The sequence below is a fragment of the Cloeon dipterum genome, chromosome 1 (genome assembly GCF_949628265.1).
Source record: "Cloeon dipterum chromosome 1, ieCloDipt1.1, whole genome shotgun sequence".
In the NCBI taxonomy this organism is placed as follows: domain Eukaryota; kingdom Metazoa; phylum Arthropoda; class Insecta; order Ephemeroptera; family Baetidae; genus Cloeon; species Cloeon dipterum.
Genome location: NC_088786.1, coordinates 4,112,081 through 4,135,360, shown reverse-complemented (window position 1 = coordinate 4,135,360; position 23,280 = coordinate 4,112,081). Strand labels below are relative to the sequence as shown.

The 23,280-nt window shown below is 39.9% G+C and overlaps 1 protein-coding gene across 5 annotated transcripts in view; it reads left to right on the top strand.

Moving 5' to 3' along the window:
• The window catches only part of Samuel (SAM-motif ubiquitously expressed punctatedly localized protein), a 52,983-nt gene that overhangs the window by 5,113 nt on the left and 24,590 nt on the right, over positions 1-23,280 (top strand). For 2 of the 5 annotated variants that reach the window (XM_065483521.1, XM_065483513.1), the window contains exons 1-2: positions 4,895-5,078; positions 22,987-23,233. In XM_065483521.1, the coding sequence (XP_065339593.1) occupies positions 4,910-5,078; positions 22,987-23,233 (416 nt within the window). In that variant the 5' untranslated portion in view covers positions 4,895-4,909. Of the gene's footprint in view, positions 1-193; positions 286-541; positions 655-4,894; positions 5,079-16,452; positions 16,592-22,986; positions 23,234-23,280 lie in introns of those variants that run through there. The other 3 variants (XM_065483536.1, XM_065483529.1, XM_065483545.1) reach the window with 2 other exon arrangements.

Sequence of the window (23,280 nt, the reverse complement as noted above, 5' to 3'; positions counted from 1 at the left end):
GTCAGCGGCGAGCAGAGAAATTAATCGGCAGGGGCATTGTTACCAGTGTCTGGCGGCGCAACAATAAAGCGGCGTGAATCGATTAGAGAATCGAAATCAAGGCCGTCGGCGCATGTTTATTAATAATAATCTGTGTGTTACTTTCGGTCGTGGGAAACCATCAAGATGAGAGTGTGATTTATGCTATTTGCAGAGCCCAAAAGTGGCTGCGCTAACCACCAGCTCGGACGACGCTCCGGACGCGGACGTACGATGGAGCCGCAACCCACCCGTGGCACCCAACAGGTATTCGGCCGGGAAACCGCAAAAAAGTTATTATTAGAATTCAATTGAATCAGAAATTTGCGCTTTTGAATAAGCATTGCTGATTAGCGGTTTACAAATTCTGCCCATTGCATTTTGTTCTCACAGATTCAAGCCTTGTTCAAAGATTTAACGCATTAAAGTAATATATAACGCAAATCACCCTTTTAAAGTAAAAGTGACGCAACAAGCGTTGTTTGCGGACGAGGTCGTGAAATGGATAAATGATTGTTTACAGCGTGGACAATGCGGGGGTCAGCAGGGCGAAAGAAAGAGCCCGTCTGACGTCCATCATCGAGCATTTGACCGCCGCCCGGGGCTCAACTTTGACACAGAGCAGCGCTCGGTACGGTAAGTACCAAGACTCGCGGCGGTCATGGGGTCAATCAGAGCATTTATGTGCTGTCACGAGTGCGTTTCTTCTTGGTTAAAGCCGAAGGCAACGCGAATCAGTCTTTTTTATCATGCTAAATAATTTTAATTCCCTTCTCTCTCAATTCGCACAAACATATCAATTCAAACGCTTATTTTATGCAATTTCTCAAAAATTGTGACAAAACAATTATTAATTCCTAATTAGTTAATTAATAGTAATAAAATGTATCCTAGGAATTTTTAGATTTTTTAACGGATAAAGCCTAATTTTGCATATGTAACAACCCCGTTTAGACTGAAAAAATTCCACTAAAAACCAAAAATATTTATGCTTTCTTTTTGTTTTTAGTCAATTTAGATGGAATTATACTATATTGAGATGCTTACCGATGGTTTTGGCAGTTTTACACGATATTAGGTATGATTCAGCTTAAAATCGCTTGATTCGTGCGCATTTCATAATCCTAACCGGGTGGAAGCTCAAATAAAATAAGTCAATCGTCTAGAGTTAACAGCCCTAGAAATAAACACTGCACAAAGGAAAATTGTTTCAGGAAATGTTTTTTCTTTTTCGTTGCATTATCTGAAGATAAAAAGTCTCGAAATATATTCAAACAGATTGAATAGATCGGATCTTGAAACTTTCCATATAAAAATAACTTTACGAATGACTCTACTCCACTCTTTTATCTGGATGGGAATACTTTTTATTAAAAATATAAAAATATGAAAAATGAAAAGTACGTTCTCCTGTGTTTCCCATTTGTAAATAATTTCGTATTTCGTTTTAATTATTTTCTTACCCGTCATGTTTTAAAAAAAATATGAACTTGATCTTGCCAGCATAGGAATTAAAAATGAGTGACACTTTAAAAGGAAATAATATATTGCACCACAATTTTTACATTTTCGTTTACGGTCTTGGATGTCATCCTAAATAAATTTCGAATTAAAATAAAACATAATATTTCGCTGCTCAAGACTCACTGCATAACTAATGGCCTTACCGCATAAATTAGCAAGTAGTTGCGAGAATGAGAATTTTGACCGCTTGTTGGCACGTTGGCCCGTTTTCAAACAGCAAAGGCGAAGATTAATTTAAATTCCGGTGGCTGTTGTTCATTGAGCGTTTCAAGCGGGCCCGGCCCCACTCGAAGCACGAGAGGGGCAAATAAAAAGAAAGTGTCACCTGCGTTCTGAGCGCTCATTACAAATATAGAGCAAGGGTGTGCTGGCATCTGAACTCGCGTGACGCAGTGTGTGCGTAAATCATAACGTGGCCAGAGAGTCAAAAGTTTATTTTGGCTCGCAGGTGAACGCGTCGCTTAACCTCTAGCCGCCGTTCAAAGCGTTCAGACCTCTGCGGCATAATCAGCACTGAGAATCGCTTGAGACAAGCCCACTCTTTTCTGTATAATTGTTTACTGGTGAATTTCGATTGATGTTCAAGTAGAGCTGAAATGTGAGTACACGTGTGATTGATTAGACAAAAATGTCCGCCGAAAAATAGCAATTCATGTTCAGATAAAAGAGTTTTTGAGCCAGGTAACTGGTTTTCTATTTCACATTCTGAGAAATAAACTACAGCCGCAGGACGTGATTGATCATTTGATGACAGGTGCTCGCGAAAATCCCGTTGGAGAGTAAATAAAAATATAAAAAATATAGCTATGAAATATATATTAAGCTTTTTTGTTTAGAGGAAACTTACTTTAATCAAAGTGTTGCTAACCTGCAAATTTTGAAATAATATATGAAGGAGGATTTATTAAAATTTTATCAGTTATTTTGCTTTCAAAATTCTTCTTTGTTTCTTGTATTTAAAATAGACGAATAAAGTAAAATTAGGCAAAAACCGAGAGCGACTATTATAGTATTTTAAGACTGCAAAAATCTTAAATTTAGATCAAGAAATTTCCCAGAATATCTGGGAAAAATTAAAAATGAAATGAAAATGGATAAAAATTTATTGGTAAAAACATTAAGAGTCAGTTGTAAATTTTCCCTGATGCTACGAAAAAACACCTCTTCCCTTTTTTGCTGTGAATAAGGCAACAAAGTAAATCTGGATTTTTTCCGGTTTGATTTAGCCTGTGAGCAGTTGTCTTTCGGATGGCAAACAGAAAGAAACACGACATTTGAGAACAGTCAGCGCAGTTTAGCTGCTTAATTGGCTGCAAAGCAAAGCGAAGGGATGCGCGGCCAATTCGCATTGTTTGGCTAAATAGCGAGCGCGCAACAGCTTCCACGGCTGCTATCAAGCATCGAGGAGAGATTGTTTTTAAATTTAAATATGCACTCGTCGCACACGGCGCTATTATTTCTCTGCGCGGTTTATTGTATCGCTTGTTCGTTTGTCGACGTGTGTAATGGACGACCTGCGATCCTCATAACTCTTTAATGTGTGCGCTGGCAGCTCATAATAGTAATAAAGCTCGTTCGGCCGCTCACTCCCGCGACGCGTTTATTTATCCGGTGCTGCGCTCGAATCCCACGCCGCAGCCACTTTCTTGCAGCTCTGGATAAGTAATAATAATAATCGTGTTGGGCAGACGCGCGCGGATATGCATTATGTAGAAATATGCGCTGTGCACGCGAGACAACATTCAAATGTATGGAGTGCGCTCGTAATGAGCGGGATAAACGTTCTATTAATTGGACCGCGAGCTGCACTTGACACGCCGCGTTTTGAGTGCAAACCTGTTGCAAGCATGTTTCTGGAACAAGTTCAGAGCAGATGGGAATGATCTGTGGCTCAAAGAATCACGCAACGTGTCTGCGCTCCATGTATGTGTACTTTTTAAATGCATTGAGATATTGAGTCATTTTTTAAAAATGCAATAATATAACAATTGCTGAGAGCAGGATGCAATCTATAATGTGTCCCAGAATACCTAAACCTATATCAGAAAGAGCTGTGGTTATATTTTGATCCAGTAAAACATATTGTGTGTTTGTGGTTATCAAAGTTCTATATGCCATAGATTATTTTCAAAGTCAATAGGGACTTTAATAAATATTTTATCACGCACTAAATACTTCAGATTAATTGTAAATGTGGAGAAACATTGTTTTTTTTGCAAATTTTTAATGGTAAATTTGAATAGTACTTTTTTAAAATAATATAAACATTTCTACAGGCTCTTTAACTTTAAATATTAAAAAAGGAAGAATCAATGGGGTGAATTCAATTAGTAAAATTGATTTTAGAATGGCTTATGTCGTAGGCGAACAAAAAGGAATGGAAGGCTGTGGGGCCGAAACAGCTGCTTTGCAGTAGGAGAGCGTTTCATATTTTTTTTTCCATTTTTTAGCCTTCATCATTGTTTTTCACCTATGGAATTAACCACTAATTCTATCAATTACTACACTCGTTGTATTTCAGCATTAATTTCGAATTTTGAAACTGAATTTGTATTTAATTTTAATTAAGATTTTTCGAGCAAAAAATGATCTAAATTTATATTTAAAGGAAAAATATACTCCTTATTCATAGTACATAAGTATGATCCATTGACCTGCAGTGTATAGCTGAATCGCCGGCGCTGCAATGAAATATTGCTTCCCTAATTAGCAGCCCAAACAAGGAATTGCTCTTTCAATAGAAAACAACACTCTCAACTCTTTAGTGCCCTCATCCGAGTTGACCTTTGCCCAAAATTTCCTCTTCGTAAAAACGACCTTTGCTGACCCAGTGCTGGAATGAACTCTCCAATGCACCTTATTATACAAAGGCAGCAGCGCGTCAAACAGATACAGTCACGAATTGTACGCCAAGTGCCCTCGTTCGCCTTTTCTGACGCACAAACAAACAAAATTGTTACACGACTGATGGATTTAATTAATTCTCCCCGATGGAATGGGTCTATGTTTGAACCGATTAATTTTGTCTGTCTAATACAACACACATGGAAATTATCTTAAACAAGAGCTGAAAGGTGCCAATCATCAATGTGGCATTGATTAAAATAGGAGAGAGTGATTTAAAAACTTAATAATCTATGAAAGCGCATAATATTTTGAATGTCCTGGACAATATTTGCCGTTGAATAAGGAGAAACGGAAAGTTGATCAAAGAGGAAATTGACAGAGGATATTCATAAAGAATTGCTGGCGGCGAGAGTCATCTGCCGGGTCAAATATGGAATGGGCATACTTGGGTCGGGGGCCAGGCGGGTCAAGGCGGCCGACCCCAGGGTCGCGAGACCTTTTCAGCTGCACAGCCACAACAATGGATGCAGGTGGCAGCACTAGAAGTGACCCTCGACCCTGGGACGGGCTCACTTTTACCAGTAAGCCCGCCAACACGGCATTGTGCGTGTGCACTAACGATATGCGCCCGCTCAGCTTCGCCTGCTCATGGTTGCCGCAGCCACCAGACAACTTTGGCACGCGGAAACGTAACGTACCTTTTCACGCTATCTCTAATTTAGCCGGCTTTATAGCCTCTAATCTTAGGTAATTTAATCTTTTTTGGGTTCCGGCTGTTAGATAAAAGTCACAAAAATCAATTTAACAGCTGGGAATTGTATTGCGCATTATTATTCAGTTCCGGCATTAAGACTTAAATTTAGTTTCGATTTGCAAATATTAAATCGATAAACATACAATTTTAAAATTCCGGTATGCAAAATTAAAATTAAGTGAGATTTTTTTCTCTTAAATATTATAAAAATTGCATTTTTTGTTAAAGCGACTGGTATATTATGCATGGTAGAATATGTATTTTGAAGACCCCTGCCCTTTGACTTTATTCCTGTAATGTGTGGTTTTATGTGAGTTTGAAGAGCAATTGCTAATTATACTGACTTGGGGTCCCCATCCTGAATTCTGTATTTGTTGTTGGGGACGTTTCAAAACTTGCACCCTGAAATGAGCCAAAAATTTGGGAGCCATTTTCAAGAAATCGGGATTTTTGAAAATCTCGAATCGCGCCGTTAGATATTTTAAAATAAAATACATATTTAGACAATTTCGTGCAAGGTTGGAATATTGATTTGATCTTTTCATCTTCAGACGAAACCTTTTGCATACAACAAACTTGCCCCCTTGAAATTTTGTGAGTCAAAGATGAAATACTAATTTGCATTGTAATTATTTAATTAAAATTATCTCAAAATACACCACCTCACAATCAGAATTTTTATGAAAAAGGGTAAAATGTAGCACTGAGTGTGCTGAATCAAATGGCAAAGAGAAATCGATGGGGGTCGTGAGATATTAGAAGTTGAAAATACAAAAATGTTGATTTTTAAATTTTTGCAAATATTGTGATCGCCAAATCTTGGCTTCTAACCATCAGAATTGCAAAAAACGCACAACGTTAGACTCTTCTTGACCTTTACTGATGCGCTAAACGGTTAAGGGGGTTACATTGGTCCAATTTGTACTCTTTGCAATTTGATTTCATTTGGACGTAGACACCATACAATAGACCATATAAAAAATCTAAAATAAAAAACTTATCAGTTCCCATCAGTTTGCATACTTTGATGAGCTGGTATAACAAATCATAACTGACATGTTTTGGCCAACATTCTCATCAATAACTGCTGCTGCTGGTTTTGAGCTGCTTGAATTAAATTAGGCTGTTCAATTGGCCCAGATCGTCATACAGGTGGTCCCTCTGCCTCGAATGCGTCGATCTTATTCACAATGCAAAATGGCAAATGACCGCATAAGAGCGGAGATGGGCACCCGCTCGTTAGATTACATATACTAATCGGCTGATTTACTCTCCGGGGGCGGTGTTTTGATTCGAGCAGTCAGCCGAGCGCGGGGAGTAACCGTTCCGTGTGATTGAGATGTCGAGATAATTGGCCAAGTGTGCAACAGTTATTTGCCTAAACCAGTTTGCCGCGCGCTCATCACCACCATCGGACCGAATTAATCATCCGTTTATCTCAAATTGACTCCGAGAGTATATATGCGAGTGAGCCGCCGATAAATTATGAGAAGTCGTTTGCCAGATGAATATGCGGGACTCGTAAATCTGACTAAAAGTTTCGTAATTTGGCGACACAGTTCAAGCGATGAAGAAATTTCTGGTGCAACTGCGCAAAAATCTGACAAACAGTGTGATTTACAAGCAGCATGATTGAGTTGCTTTGATGGTAATACTTCCATTGTTCGCTGAAAATTTTAACATAAACCTAGGCATGGATCGTCAAGGCCTCGTCTTTGTTTCAAAACAGTCATTAAATTTTATTTACGAAATACCAAACACAAACAGTGGAAGTGCGCAAAAATGGATACAGTTTTATAATTGAAGTTTGAGAAGTTGCGAAATACATAAAATAATTATTATTCAAGGGATGGATATAATTTTCTAATATCAAACTAAAGAATTACAAATGGGTTTTGTGAATCTTTGATCAGGATGGGCCGCTACAGGGGAAAATCGAATGGAAAAAATGATTCCGTTCGTTCTCATACTGAACAGACACTATTTTTTCTTGATAAATCCCAATGAAGGCAGAAGCACGCGAGGTTGTAATAATTGCCAGAGGAAAATTATGTGCAGCTTCCTCGGTGTGTAGCGAGCTGTTTGTTTTGTTACAAACTCTAATTGAAAGTCACGCTTCCATTCTAGTAGCCGAAACTAGTATGGACCTTCCTGTAGAAATATGGCTCGCTGCACAGTACGCGCCGAGGAAACTGCATTTAATATCTTCTGTCGACTATTATTTTGGTCCTGTGGTTCCAATTTGCAGCACACATTTGAAACAAACATCTACATTTCAGGTTTTAACTACCGACGGTTCGAAATCATTGGCCGTTTGAATCGATTACCTGCACTCAAGGCTGAGCACAAATTAAAAAAGTGGATTAGCTATGAAATCTTTTGGAACCCCGCCACTTCCTCTTAAAAAGAATACCAGTTTATTTAATTATTCTGTATACATTACAACAAAGAAGTAAACCAATGCAAGATAAATAAAATCCGCGAAGACAAATTTGAATTATGCAAAAAGTCAAGGAAGTAAAAAACAAAATGCAATCGTTAATTACAAATTATGAAAAGGAACGGAATAGCCAGTGACAGGGGCCAAACTTGGTTTTTAATTAGACTTTTTTTTTGTTAATCTAAATAATCTGTATTTTTATTCCGTGTTCTAGTTCCGGCCTAGCTTGGTTCCTAATTAAAGCTCAGATTGCAGTTGATGTAATTTATTTCGATGTAATTTTTACATTTTTTCCTAATAAATTCTTGCATCACAAAACCTTACAGATTTTAGAATTGAATTACCTGGAGAAGTTATTGGCTTGAAAACACGAAATAAACAAACAAACATTGATGTTTTTTACGATGCGAATTACGCGCGATATATTGATATTGGCCATTGACGAGCGCACCTACAAAGCAATAAAAATAAGCAAATTGGGCGTCCTCCTTATTGCAGCGCAATTTGATTCTCCGCGGGCTCATCCCATTGACTGGCCATTTGCATTTACGAGGCCGCGCGCATCCGTAATTTGCATAAACACCGCCACTGCTCCTTCCGAGCGTTCCCCTTTTTAATTTTTTCGCTTCTTTTTGTGCGAGAAGTCGGAGCACTAGTTTAGTTATTTATTATCCGGTTACAGTTATGATTTTTATAAGTGCGAGCGCCTCTTAATAATCATGATTGGTCGAGAAAGGGAGAGACGCGCACGTTTGATCTCATAATTCATAGGGAAAATCGCGAGATTTTATCTCCGGCGGCGGAGGCAGAAGCCGTCGAGCGCAGTCATTACCGCGCCGACCGATACTTTTTAATTTCAGACGGACGCGCAGATGCAGGTATGTAAAACAATATTATTTATGGGCGCGTTAAACCCAGCAGGCCGCTCTCTGCTGCTTTGCCGAGAATCTGTGCGATTTTCGCTCTGATGCGCGCAAAAATCATCAAGGTCTCTTTTTGCAACACTTTCTTGTTGATTCTTGCCCATAATTTATACGCCACACTTCTTTTTGTCACCGATATTGCGCGATATTTCTCCAGGAGTCAAATTTTTCAGCTCGATGGTGGTTTGAGATTGATGCAATGCACAAAACCAAGCCAATATCGTTCGCATTGTTATTTTATTATATGTTTTTCTTAATAACAAAGATGGAAGTCAGGTCAAAAAGATTTAAAACATCTCGCGAACCGTTTATTTCCCAGAAAAAGTCTAAAATCTCGGAAAAATCTAGCCCACCGATCAAGGCGACTTTCCAAGTAGAGTATTCGTAAAAGATATCATCACAATTTGATGAAAACTAGCTCCAGAATTCGATTTTGAAACATTTTAAATGTCAAATCCCATAAGGATTGTTAACCTTCGGAGCTCCATAACTCGCAAACTGCGTCGAATAAAACAATTCCCTTGGAACTCGTTGCATACTACACAATTTGAATTTATTTCACCAAAAACTTTAACGTCTAATCCTAAAAGTGTTGACGAGAAGACATTGCAGGCTGCCTTTCTTGCGATACCGGTCCTTCCGGATTTGGTTTCACTTTTCTCAAAATGAAGAGCGAAACCATTCCATTACAAATGAAAAATCTAAAGAAGAGCCTTTACGGAAGGCCCTTTAATTTTACCTGAAGCAAAAAAGCAAATTTTCATCTGATTTTGAGCCATTTTTGGGCTATTATGAGAATTTAGACTAGAAATAGTAGATGGGGACAAAGAAGATTTGCGTTAGAGTTTCATCAGTTCAAAAATTAAACACTGCAATTTATTTGCTGACCACTTTAAAACTCCCTATATCCAGATTTTCTTTTCTGCAAAAAATTGTTCACTTATTAATTTTGCCACCTCGTAAAACGGTTGGTGCATAATTTGACTTGAGCTATTTATCTATCACTTAACGCAACATTAAATATATTTATACTAATGGACTTCTTGTGTGCACAGGATAAATTACTACCGATCCAAACAGATGGTTCGATAAATTTCGATTCAGTCATAATCACACAATTAGTTAATCTTTACGGCGCTAAATAGGAGACGTCCGCGCCTCTCGAGTCGGCTGCTGCGCGTGTTTGGAGCCAATTTAATCTCTCGCCACACGGAGGAAAAATTGGAGGACTTGGAGAGCTATGAAATTGATATTTATACAAACATAATTGGAGTTTAAAGTGCTGGAGAGTCCTTCAACTCGTTTGAAGAGATAATGCACATAAATATTTGTGGTTATAACAGGAACTTGGCTGGTGTGGAATTGAGTCGGAATATTAAGCGCATATATTCTAATACACACAAAGTGAATAAAACGCTGGGAGCTGCTCCAGGCTGGAAGCGAGCACGTTTTGTGTGTTATTTTCCATGCGAAGCGAGATGCTTTGATTGTGTGCCGCCGCCGTTTGTCCCGCGTTTTCTCTCATCCACAAAGTCATCCGTCGCCATTAGGTATTAAGAAAGGATGAGACGCGTTTGATCTTGGCGGCAATATTTCACCGAAACTAAATAAGAAATTGACGTGCGCTGTTGATATCGCTGCGTTTTTCGTGAGGGAACGTCCGGTCCTCGAGAATTCCTTCCAGTAAACCATTTTTTGCCACATATTCAATTCAACTCTCTATTGGAGTTTAAACTTATTTATGAAGATGATTTCTGTGTTCTTAACAGGGATCTATTTAAAATCTTAATTACTATAAAAGATTTGTCATACGTCAATATTAAAGATCTCATTAAAACCAGCTAGACTGATTTGTTGCAATTATTTTGAACCGATGCTGAACTATAATTATTACATAGTCAAAAGTTGTCTGCATATTCATTTGAGAGAGGTCAAAGAGGAAATAATTGTTGAGTTAGAGAGCGGCAGAGTGGCGTGGCTCACCTCACAGGACGAACCCGTTCTGAATTGCTAATTCGCAGCGAGGAGGAGCCGCGCACGTCGCAAAGCAAAGGTCGTTCGCAAATAAAACAACCAGCATCAAATTTAATGCGCGGTCTTCTAACGCACAAGAGAGAGACGGAAAAGCGGCTCGCGGCAAGCAGATGTATAAACGTGACGTAAGAAATAAAAAATGAGGCAGTGAGCGGTCATCGGTGCCACGCAGAATTGCGGATTTTAATCCGCAAGGCAATTTCTGCTGCATGCAAGTGACCTTGGGCGTTTCTGACATTTATCTACCAATTATACTAAATATGCTGTCAACTGCTCAAGGCGAGCAAACTGCTAATAATGAAATTAACTGAGCTTTAAGATTATCTTTAAGCCTGTAATTTAAAATTAATCAGTTTATGGCTAATCCTGTTATCCTTATTTTATGATGTTGATATCCATAGTTCAGGAAGATAGTGGCAAAGATGTAACACAATTGGTCAAGATTGACATGTATGTGTATATCCTTCTAATTATATAACTTTTAATTATTTGGGTTTCAATGATTTTAGGGGGACGGGTTTGATAGTGTAACTCAGGTCGTTGCTTTTATTTAGTTTTTCCTATTTTTTAACAAGAAAGAGGACAACGTGAAACATTTTACAGACATATTGTTCCAGTTTCTTGATCAAAAGCAAACTCAATGACGATAATTAATCTTTACTATTGGATTGCGTGAAATATTATAAAAAACTCACTTTTTTAAAATTACAAACAGTAAATATTTTAATTAAAGGAATTTAACAATAGCGCTATTATTGTTTTACCTTTTTTGAGCGTGTTAAAATGTATCAATTTTGGGGGTGGAGGGTATATACACCCCCGCAAACCCTTCAGTTAGTCTGAGGAAGTTGAAACAAGTCTAACAATGGGTAGTTTTTGCAATTCTGATGGTTATAACCCGAGATTTAGAGTTAACAATATTTGAAAAAAAAATGTTTCATTTCTAGTTTTAAAGTTAATTTCGTTAAAACAATTTAGATCACCACTCTGAAATTCTTACGAAAGTTCATACACGTCATGGGACAAATTTAAAGCACATTTTCAAAATTCTAAAATCCTAAGCTCTATTCAAAATTTTTAATTAGAAAACAAAATTAACAGTAGTGACCTTTGACCATGACCTAGGATATAAAATAAGGTGTTAGTTCGATCGGACTCGGCGAGAAGAATCCAAAGCACACCTCATTTTTGAAATGTCACCACTGCGAGATGAGATCCTGTGGTCTAAAAGAAAGCTTTCCAAAACTGTACGTTATTAAAAACTTGTTAAGACGTAATCTACAAGTAAATTTCATTGAATTTGCTTGACCTCATGCTAATTTTGTCCTCCAACCCGTGACATTTCGTCGTTGATCAATTAAATTCAAGTGCAAATTTTTTTTTATATCTGATATAAATAACCTGCTGGTTTAGCCTGGCAATAGTCTTTTATGTTTATGAGAAAAGCAACGGCAATAATTATAATCCACCTACCAGGTCATCAGCGGGCGAGCGAGTTGCCCAACGAAACCGAATTTATTATCGGGCGCGCGCTCACACACTCATTTGCAATTCTGGCCGTCCGAAAAAGGGTGCGCACGCTCGCGAAAGGGAGCTCGCAATCTGGCGTGGCGGTGGCAGGAAGGTGGCGAGGTCAGCGTGGCCCATCGACAGTGCGGTCACGGCCACTCAAGGCCAGGCGGTCGCGATCCGCGTGCTAATGAGCTGCCGCGCTGACCATTGTCTCAAGCGGAGCATGCACCTGAAAATGTGGAAAAGAAAGAAGGGAGCGCGCGCGTTGGCGAGAGCTGGGCAAAGTGCGTCGTCATGAGCGCAGATTGGACCACCAAAGTGGAGCGGAAAAACAATCGCCCACCGTACATATTATGTGCGGCGACAGCCCAGGGAAATTGATTGTCTCGAAACATTTCTCGCTCTGCGTTTTATTAGCGGATCTTTCGTTAATTAGCAAACAATGGGGCGAAAATGCAGCAGATGGCGTATTAATTGCTCGAGGAGCGACCTGTGTGTGCCGCCTGCGCCTGGCAAATGGCACACCGATTGTAAAATAATATACGCATACGGCGATTTGTACACTCAATTGATTTTCCTCTTCCTTGTACCGTTGGTTTCTAGTTTAATTTGATACACTTCACATGTTTTATGAATCCTTTTAATTATCCCTAAGTGGATAAGACTATCTCGTTAATATGTTAACAGTTTATATATAGTAAGGAAAGAAATTGACTACCATGCGTGTAAAAACTTTGGTGAAAAACTGCTTAATTTTAATTTTTTATCGTGTTTGCCAAAAAATAATTTTAAAGTGGGTCAGTATCGGAAAATTCCGAAATTTTCCTTAAATAATGTGCTTTGGAAAATTGGAACTAGCTTGACTTTTTCCAGTTTGCCGTTTAAATATTAAAAAAAACGGCTCAAAAGTTTGCATTCTAATCAAGCGGTGAGCTCTATCTCCTTATTGAAAATCATGTTTTAGGTCGCAAGAGGGGAAATTTGCATCATAAATTTATTTTTATGAGAAATTTTGCTTTGTGCTCAGAAGCCACTTTTGAAAGATCGCGTTTGCAATTTTTATTTTATAGATCCGTTACCAGAATTGAAAACATAAATTCAGCACAAATTACATGGCTAAATACAAAACTAGAATTGAATGAATGATTTATTAAACGCATTATGCAAGCAACACGGAATCTATAATTGGCCAATTTTTACATAATTTTGCTGCTTCCCTCCACATCAATTTACTTTGCTGTACACTTTTGAATTGTCTTTCACAAGTCTTGCTACAGATGTTAAATCATAATTAGGTTCACAACGAAACGTTGTACTTACTACAGAAAATATAGTGATAGCCTGAAAAGCAAATCTTGTAAAAATATTTATATCAGGAAAATCTGGGCAAATCTATTATTGCACTTCGAAATGCCAAGCACTTTCTTCAAATAGCGAGTTTTAACCTTTTCTAGGGTTTCTAAATCAGTAATTGTTAGATGTGGCCAGATAGTTCTAATTCCATACGAGGCTGTTGGCGAGATTTTTCAGTCAAAAAGTTAAACCGCAGTGTTAATAGAAAGCCTATTCAAAATTTTAATGTATGTATAACCATAAACTTCTCGCACTCTTTTCTCTAAAATACATTCTAGAATTAGAATGTAATTTATTTATTTGATTTGAGCAATGTGAAATTTTATTCCGTTTTATCGGAACTATGTGAAGGCATTTTCACGCATTCAAATCTCCAGCACTCTCTCCAGGAAAGGCTGCTCTTTCTACAATATATGCTTCTCACTTTACATCATTTGCATAATGTGTGAGCTCTCAAGCTGTGATCTGGACAGCGGGTGCCTGAATTTTCATTTCACTTATGTGCCAAGCCACTTTTTATGATTCACACCAGCGATGTATCAGCAAATATTATTGATTAGTTTAGCTAACTTTGTCAGAATTAATTATCCTCCAGAGTCAGTCTCTTTTAAACTTTGGAAAACATTAAAGAATGATGATGATGAAAAGCTGTTCAAAGAATATTCCATATTTTGACGCTACGGGGACGTCTCAACAAAGAAATATAATAATAGTTTTCGCGAAACGTTTCTCAAAGAACGATGCTACTGCGGCCAATGCAAATTAATATAAAAAATATAAACATGAGTGTTATTGATACGAGCTCATAACAGTACGTGTCTTGATTTGATTCGATTTTCCTGCTGGCACCTGTTTGCCGAAAGCGAAAATTCCGATTCGGCGGTGTAGATTGGCGGTCGCAGAGCAAGGTCATTATTTATTTATTCACGGGCTCACATTTAATGATCTTTTCAAACGTCTCCATCGCTGACTGCCTTTTCTGAGAGAGAAATAAATTACTCTGGCCTGCTCTCGGGAGGCGGCAGCGTTTAAAATGCACACTAGCTGGCTGATGCAACTCGCTCTCGTCATTTGGACTGCGACCGATCGATCTTTTGCCAATTGCGCGGCCGATTTCCGAATAAATTTACACAGGCTTGGTGGGACAGGACCAGTAACATTTCAATCAGTGGGAATACAATGCAGCGATTACTTTTATTTATTTTCAGCATCGAAAATAAATCAAATCAAGGGCACCAAGTGGTCACTTTGTGCGTGACAAAGGTGCTCTCATCTCTTTTTGCAGAGATTCCAAACCATGAAGCAGAGTGAAATATTTTCCACGGTCAAATCTTTTGGGAAAAAAACATACACCCATGTTTAAAAAATCTATAAAGTTATTTGTTTAAGCTTAGGAAGCTTTTTAAAATTTACAATCAAGGCATTTTAGTTTGTATCCCAAATCAACCGAAAATATTTTATCTGCGCAATTTGCACGCTGAAGCCAATGCCCGCATCGAGAGCTATCGGGTTTTGCGCAGGAAATCACAATTTATTGCATCAAGTTTGCGTGCAATTGTGTTTTGTCCTGCGCCAGTGTAAATTCCAGCGTGACTCAGCACGATTGTCTTACTCTGCTAAGGCGTGATCAAATTTTTAATGAAGTCCACAGCTGCCAGAAGGATAAATTTAATTTTGGAACTTCAGACGATTTTTAAGGAATTTCTCAAGTTGGAATGCGCGTGCACACCAGGGTTTGACGTCAAGAATATCTCAAAACCTGCTCTGCCACAGAAAAATTTCGGCTCATAACGTTGTGATGCTTTTAGTTTTGTTCAGAAAAACCTGGATTTTCGTGCGTCACCAGCTAGCAAGCATCCGGTTTTTTGGTTTAAACATAAGGTATAGGGAAAGTAGCGAGAGAAACACACGGCTCGTACACGTCATTTTTCCGTTTCCGAATCGAACGCACCGCACTGAAAAGCTGCAGGCAGACTGCAAATTTCCGTCGCGGCTCGAACCATCAGTCAGTCCAACATGGCTAATTTCTATCCCTACAGAATTTGTAAGTGATCTCATTGAGAATTTTCGATTAATTTATTCATAAACATTTTCCGTTTAGTAAAACTGTAGTGTTTGTTTGGGTGGACCGCTATATTCGCATGATACAAATACGATCAGACAGCACTTAAAACTGACGTTGGGTGTTTCATGCGTGGCCGGACTAAAAACTCATTAATATAATAGTAAGTAAGTGAGGCTGGAAATTCATGGAAGTGAAGACCAGGCCGTATTACGTGAACTGGTTATAAAACACTGCAAAATATATTTTGCTGGAGCCTCCTTTCAAGTCAAATCAACCCATTTGCATATTTTTATGGGTTCTTTCAGCGCGGCCAGGCTGAACTTTACTGCGAAAATTTTAATTGAAACGGTAGACATTTTAAGCAAATCAGAGTTGCTCTGCGGTGGGATGATCGTTATCAATTACGCTCCATTCTTGTGTGTGCTTCATCGCAAAATATGAGCAACATTCCTGATTTTAAAACGAAGTGGCTTGGAGGTAGATATGATCTCATTTGCGGCATGCAGAAATTCTAATTTTGTTCCCCTAAAATCACGTTTTCATGCGTTCAAATCACGGTCTCTGGTTTTTTTTTAATAAATAAAATCTGCTCTTATTTTAGAAAATAAAAAAAGCTCGGCACTGCATCCAAATTAGCCAGCCTGGCAGTCTGAAATCGGATCAAAGCGTGAAATTGCTCTGATCGGGGATTGCAGCGAGACGTGTAAAATCAGTGCAGCACGCACGTGCTGCGTCCGGCGCGAGGGGGAGAACGAAACGGTCGAAAAACGCGGGGGTCGAAGGTGTCGGCGCGGGTGTCCCTGCGCACGGCGATGTCCTGCTCGATTTGCGCGGACGTGCGGTGCGAATGGCGCGTGAAAAGCACGCGGCGGGCATTTAAAGCCGCGCGCAGCGTCATTAGCGGAGGGAGGAGCTGGTCGGTGGGCGAGAAGGTAGCCGAGTGCACCTGCTGGTCGGCCGGCGTCGGTAGCCCTCGCCCTACTACCTTTTCCCTCTCTCAGGTGGCAGGAAGGGCCACCGCCGGCGAGCCAGCCGAGAGCGGGCCAGTGCAGTGCGCGCTGGGATGATGAGAGAACTGGACACTGTGAGCCCCGTGGTGTGGCCCGCTTGGTGTTACTCAGGTAGGCCGCTCGCCATTCTTCTTACCTGTCACTCAGGGCCAAGGGTCGCCAGCGTTCGGATGATTGATTTTGATGGCGAATTGCCTAAATTTGTCGCTTACTCACGGTGCACCTGTGCCGTGAAGGCGTCTAGCTATAATTTGTTTTTTATTTTATTTTGTCAGTGGGCCGTTTAATACCGAGGGGAAATTAGTAATAACGTTTCAACTTTTTCTGCCAAGCCCTCTACTCGCCAATTTTTAAAGCAAATGAAACCATTAAATTTTAAAAATTAGAGTTTTAAATGCCAATAATTAAAAACATTTTGTATTATTAACTTTAGCAAGGTTATTGTTTTTGAAATTTAGCGATAATTCATCTCATCTAATGTGAAATAATTAAATCAGGACCGAGGAACATTTAAATTTCGTATTTAGCCAAATTTCTCGAAAAATTGAATATTTTTTTGCTTGCTTTCGATCCTTCTTACCGTGATCTATTTAATGGTGTGCGAATTATGAGCTAAATTTCCTTTCTGGTGAAATAAATTATGGTTTTCCTATAAAGTGACAATTTATGCTCTCCGCTTGATTAGCATTCAAACTTTTCTCAAAAATTTAAACGGCTTTTTCCTAATTTTTAGAAAGTATTTCAAGTAAAAGTAATAAAGATTTTTTTCACAAATTTTCTTTAAGAAAGTTGGACACATTATTTTTACCTAGCTTGTCTAACTAATTGATACTTTCAATCACCAAGTCATTGTTATAGAAAATGACATGAATGGGACAATAATTTGCAGTTGAATAAATCAAAGCAGCGTGCAAATTAGAATAAATTTAAAACCAAATCAATTAGCGACGGTGTTCCTTCCATTCATTCACAATTTCGCACGGATAATGTGTGTACATTGTATACGCTTCTGAAATTTGCACCTCTTTGTTTCGCCTCTTCTCCGATGCTGAGCAAATACCTTTTGCGCTCCCTTTCATCAGCCGTGGGTTTTTCGACCATTTATTATCTGTGTACTATCATTCATTTCTGTGTCGCTCATTAAAGTCTCTTGTGAATAATTGTGAATAGCGAGAGCTTCCTGTTCGGCCGCGGCTTCTGCCTGCCGTAATTCGATTAATCATTGCGTGGTAGCCGCAAAGAAATCAACGGCGTGACTGATGGTGCTGCGCCTGCACCCTGGCTTTTGATAACAAAAACCGAGGTGAGAAAGGATTCAGAGCATGGCATCGAGGCCGTTTATTTATTTATTTCGAATTGAAGAATCGAAGCCGCGCGGCCGCCTTTTTGTGTAATGACCAAACCGCATTATTTGGGAGAAGCTTCTTTTTGTGTCCGTCCGGCACGATGGACGGAGAAAAAAGACGAGGATCGCGTCAGGGTCGAACCACGTTCTCTCCACAGCACACCGGCAATTATCTCCGCCGCTTTTTGCTACTGGCGGGGTTGGAATTCGACGCAGCCGACCGACAGTCGCGCAGCCCGCGGGTCAAAAGGCGTCTCTCTCGCTCTCAAAACACGAATCAGGAAAATTCCTTTGTTTTCCAACGAGCTGCTGCCGGCTGCTGCGTGGCGTGCGATCGGGATGCTTTGCATATCTGGCTTCCCGTTAATGAGGACTCGCAAATTTGAGATGGGAATCCAGTGTCCAGCATTGCACAGCAACCGATTTAACGGCGTGGCATTCATGAATGAAAAGAAAAGCGCCCAAATGCATGCAATTTTTTTTTATTGAACAACCGAATTGATAGTATTGGGCGCAAATGGGTCGTTGCTGACTGTGGACGTTTTCTTCGCTTTTGTATAGCTCATGATTTATTGAAGCGAATATTGGGGTTACTAGTTGTCTCGTATAAATATTTGCGATTTTTCAATATTTTCTTTGCATCAAATTGAAACAGCAATTTTTAATATAACTTCTTCGAGGCTGAATCATTTAACTGTTCATATGATCATCAAAGTAATTTTCAAAGATCACGAAAATGTCCTAATTTAAAAAAATGAATTAACATTATTTTCGAGCAGAGAATCAATGGATCCGAATCAAGCTGTTACGTGGGTCATTACATCATGAATGCTTAATCGATTAGAAAATTCCATGTATGAAGCAATAATTGGCTGCATTCAATGTGTATTCCTTATTTGTACGAAGGACTTTTATTGGGCAAGGTTCCAGTCCAGTAGCGATTGATGTGCGTATAAACACAGTTAAATTAACTCGTAGAACGTCAGCTGGAGTGCATCCGAGGCGCTGCCGCTCATAAATTGCCCGTCGCTGGCGCGTAATGCTAATTGACGCAGATAACGTTGAGAAAGCGCGTCGAGAGCCTGGAAATGAACAAAGAGCCGAGAGGATAAGTGCATAAATAAGCGCGTGCAGGCACGGAAAGCGAGAAAAAAGCATCTGGTTGTCTCCGAATCCCGGAGGGACAAATTATTCACGTGGAACGACGGATGGATGTGTCGACGCTGCACCCAATTATCACTCAGTTAGATAATAAACTTTTAGTGTTTCCCAGAACAGGTCTAATGATGACGAACTCGGCAGGCGAGCCAGCTCCTTTGTATACAGACTCTCGGCGGCGTAAATTATGGAGAGAATCTTGCCGCTTTTGCGGCGGTAGCCTGCCCGTGGTTTCTTCGACGTTCGCGTTCTCCGGCTTGCCGGGGCTCTCGGGGTCGTGAACAGTGGTCGCTTTTGTTTGCACAGTGACTGGCACTTTGGGCCCAACAGGTGCGTGACGACTGCACTCTCTTTTTTCATCGCTCGCTCGGCCAGCAGGCCGCTCGGCCGGTCTGGTCCAGCCGAGCAGTCACACACACACGAATTTCCACCATCTCGCTCATTATTCGGGTTGTCCATCTTAAACTGGCATTTGATCGATCGGATGGGTGGTCAAACGAGTTCACAATATGATAATTCAAGACTGTCTCTGGGTGAAAAAATTTGGGTATCAAAAAAACAAACAGGAATAAATCAATAGCCTTCAAGTGAGCCAGCCCGTAGGCTCGCATTCTCAGGAGTGTCAAGGAAATGGAGTTATTTGAGCATTTCTGGGTTCTTATGTCAGAGATGGCAAAAAAGGTGGTTAGTTGAGTGACTCGAAATGCTCGAATCAGCTTAATGGGCTAGGAGAGCTCGCCACTTGCTGGTTTTCGCACCTTTCCAGCAGCTTTGGGGCAAATATCTGGTATTTTAATAAAAGATCTCGGTGCAGGGAGGCGAAAAGATTGCCAAATTGTGCCCAAAGCGCCTCTGCGGCAACTCGGACCTCTTTTTATTCGCTCAGCGATGTTATTGGGACCCGGTGAGATCATAGGCTACGAAATGTGCTGAGCAGAGGTTAAAAAAGGTGTTTTTCTATTTATTCAGAACTTATTTGCTTTATTTCCGGACAGTTTATGACCACAAATTAATACTCTCCAAATCCTCAAGGACTTGTTTAAAATGAATTAGCATGCTGACTGAGCAAAATAAATTATTAACGGATTAAAATCTTCTTGGCAATGCTGCTGGATGCGTTAAATTTCGTTCACAAAAAGCCATCATCACTCACTCTTAAAATAAAAATTAATTTCGTCATAATAAGCTGTTTATTTTAAAATCTATCGCATAATTATGGAACTGAATTTCGTGATTGTTAATGTAGTCAACCCTGTGTCATTATCGCATAGCTAGGCAAGGAGCCGATGCAGGCACAAAGCCCGCGTTTTCGGATCCATTTCCAGCGGTTGGACTCGGTCCCTATTCACTGTGCTCACTGCTGATGATGTGTTTGCTCTTCTTATTTATTTATTATCATCGGCTGGCGGGCCTTAATTCTTTCCTTGCTGCCTTTTCTCTCCGTTCTCCTGTAAACAGTCAGCGTGACTGTCTGATCGCTAGCTCGGCAGGTTGTTTGCTCTCCTCCAATGACGCCGCTTTGATTGTGTGCATGTATTTATCATGCGTGCAAATATTTGCGCCGACATTTCAAAGGATTTGCATTCTTGCCAGCCCTCTATCTACCCTGCCGATGAAATAACACTTCACCAAATACTCATTGTTTTAAATATTTTGATTCTCTTACAAGCGGTTGTTGTGTCCACTGAATTACCAGCTAGAAAAAATATATTGCATGTTTAGTGATCTCATGAGAGGCATTCATGTGTAAGGGACATACTAATGAAAACAGACATCGCCTCGATTTTTTTTATGGTATTGCGATATCAACAAATTATTCAAGAAGCATTTTTTGTTAAACGTTGGGGCAAATATTGTTTCTGTTACTGTAAAATTAATTTTTAAAAATTAAACAATTTAAAATCGATCCATATACACAAATACTAGTATAATCATTTTTTAAATGACTATTTCAATTAAATTTGACACCTTTTGTTTGCGTAAAATTAGGTTTATGACAAAGCTATAAATTTTAATTAAAATTTGATGCAATAAAAAACCTAAATTTTGTATCAATAACCATTAGATAAAATGAGAGCATAACCAGATGTTAAGCATAAAAATGCTATCCACTCTTTAGCTCGTTTTTCGCCGCATTTTGCACGTACACATTTTCCTGGTGTGGTCGCGCTCTCCGCGCTCACTCGGATCGCTTCCTCCCAAGTATAGAAACCAGCACTTGCACACCATTACAGGGAATGCGATCGGCGCATTTTTATTTTTCATTCATCACCGCAACGCACTCTGACTAGCTGCTCCATGTAAGGAAAAAAGCAGCGAATTAAAACGGGCACTCCAGCAGTTTATCAACTTTATTAATCTCGCCTGTTTACTACTGCTTTTGTAATTCAACACACACGCATTACAATATTTACAATCAGATTGTTGTGAGCAGTGTCGTCCGCTCGCGTTTGTTTGTTTCTCTCTTTCTCATTCAAGATTTTAATACATATAATGTATAACACTCCATATTCAGTCTTTTAATATTCCAGCGGCCCTTTTTGCATTGTTCTGTTACTCCACGGATATAAAGGGATGTGAAAAACAGTCATCTGCATAAACAGTCGCTGTAGATGGAATGTGCTGTAAAACTCCTTGCACTCAAGAAATTAGTCGATTTGTGGAGTAAAAAATACATCTTGCCGAAAATGAAGTTGTTGAGTGAGTGTTTTTCGTCAAACAAAATGAACTGGAAAATTATCGATTGAATTTCGAAAAAGTCAACCTTCCGTTTTTCACATCCCTGACAGAAAAGAAGGCTGTGCGACCAGGGCGTGGGAACAGACGGTTTGTGTTCTGGCTGCCTCTCTCGCGGCGCTGGACCGATCAGCCCGCAGAAGCCAATATTCGAGAGTGACGATGAACATTTCCGAGTTTCACGCCTGATGCGCGCCCTAATGACGAGACCGGCGGGGGTTTCTCGTCAATCAATACCTGCAGCAAAAGCTCGAGCTTCCAAGAAATGAGAGTTTCGGTTCGGCGCTTCTGTAATATGAAAAGTGGACGGGTCACCGGCTGCCGTTTCTCACTCCTTTCTTGCGGTCTGCCTTTATGGACGGGTGTCCGTTTCCAGGAGAGTGTGTAAAAAGCAGTGCAGCCCGAGGATTGTTCTCAAATCGGTGCACAACGATTGTTGAGCATTTTTTGCCTCTGGCACATTTTGTACGCAAAAATATCGACAGATGCGATACGCTGGTTGATTAAAAACCACAAAAGCCGAGGGGAGAGGACTCGAAAACAAATCTTTAGCTTGGACACAATTTGATCCAACAACTACGGGACAATAAAGCTTTGCATTACTTCTGGATACGTTTTAACAAGAGTTTTTGCCGTTTAATTTAACGTTAAACGGTATTTTCAAAACTTCCCACTAAAAATAAAGTTCTCCTTCTCACTAACCTTAGCAAATCGGTGTGCGAACGTTTCTTATGCCACAAAGCAAATTATTATATAACACTTATGCTTCATGCCGATGATGGAACTGTCATCTTTGAGATTTTGTAACTCGATAGGAGCGCTTTTTTATTGCAGGCGCGCGCACCTCAGAGGGGATCGAAAACAATATATTATAAAGAATGAAAAAAGAGCAAAAATGCATGAGAAAGGGTCGGCGTGTAATACATATATTGGCCGTGCTTGCGGTCACGTTCTATATGAATGCAATTTGTAGTCGCCGCTTATACGGAGGCGTTCTGCACGTAATTCATAAAAGCATATACGCTCACTCACTCGCCGACGAACGAGCCGCGGGCTGAGTGAAGAATTTTTATTCGCCTCTAAACGGGCATAGGTGAGAAACGCCAAGTATTTCATTACGGGCGCGAGAGTTATACAACTCACAATCGGCGTCATTGCACGCGCACGCACCGCACCCTCCTGTCAGATCCGCCGATAATTGATTTAATTACCAATAATGATTATTAAAATAAAAAGATGTAAAAACAAATTACGGTTTTGTCCGCAGGTGAAGGTGGAACCGAAGCCGAAGCCACAACGGAGGCACCAAAGTCGCGAAAGCGGCGTGCACACCACGCAGCCGCACCCCTCAGTGGGGACATGGCCGAGGTGAAAACCGAGAGGGTTAGTCCGGTGCCGTCGCCTAGCGGCGCCAACCTACCCGCTATCAAACACATGGAGCAGATGATGAACAGAAACTACAGCGACTTCATGCGCAGTCTGGCAGCCAAATACAACAACTCCAATCCTAACGAGTGAGTACCAAACATTCGAAATTTTTAGAAATCGATTTAATAAAAAT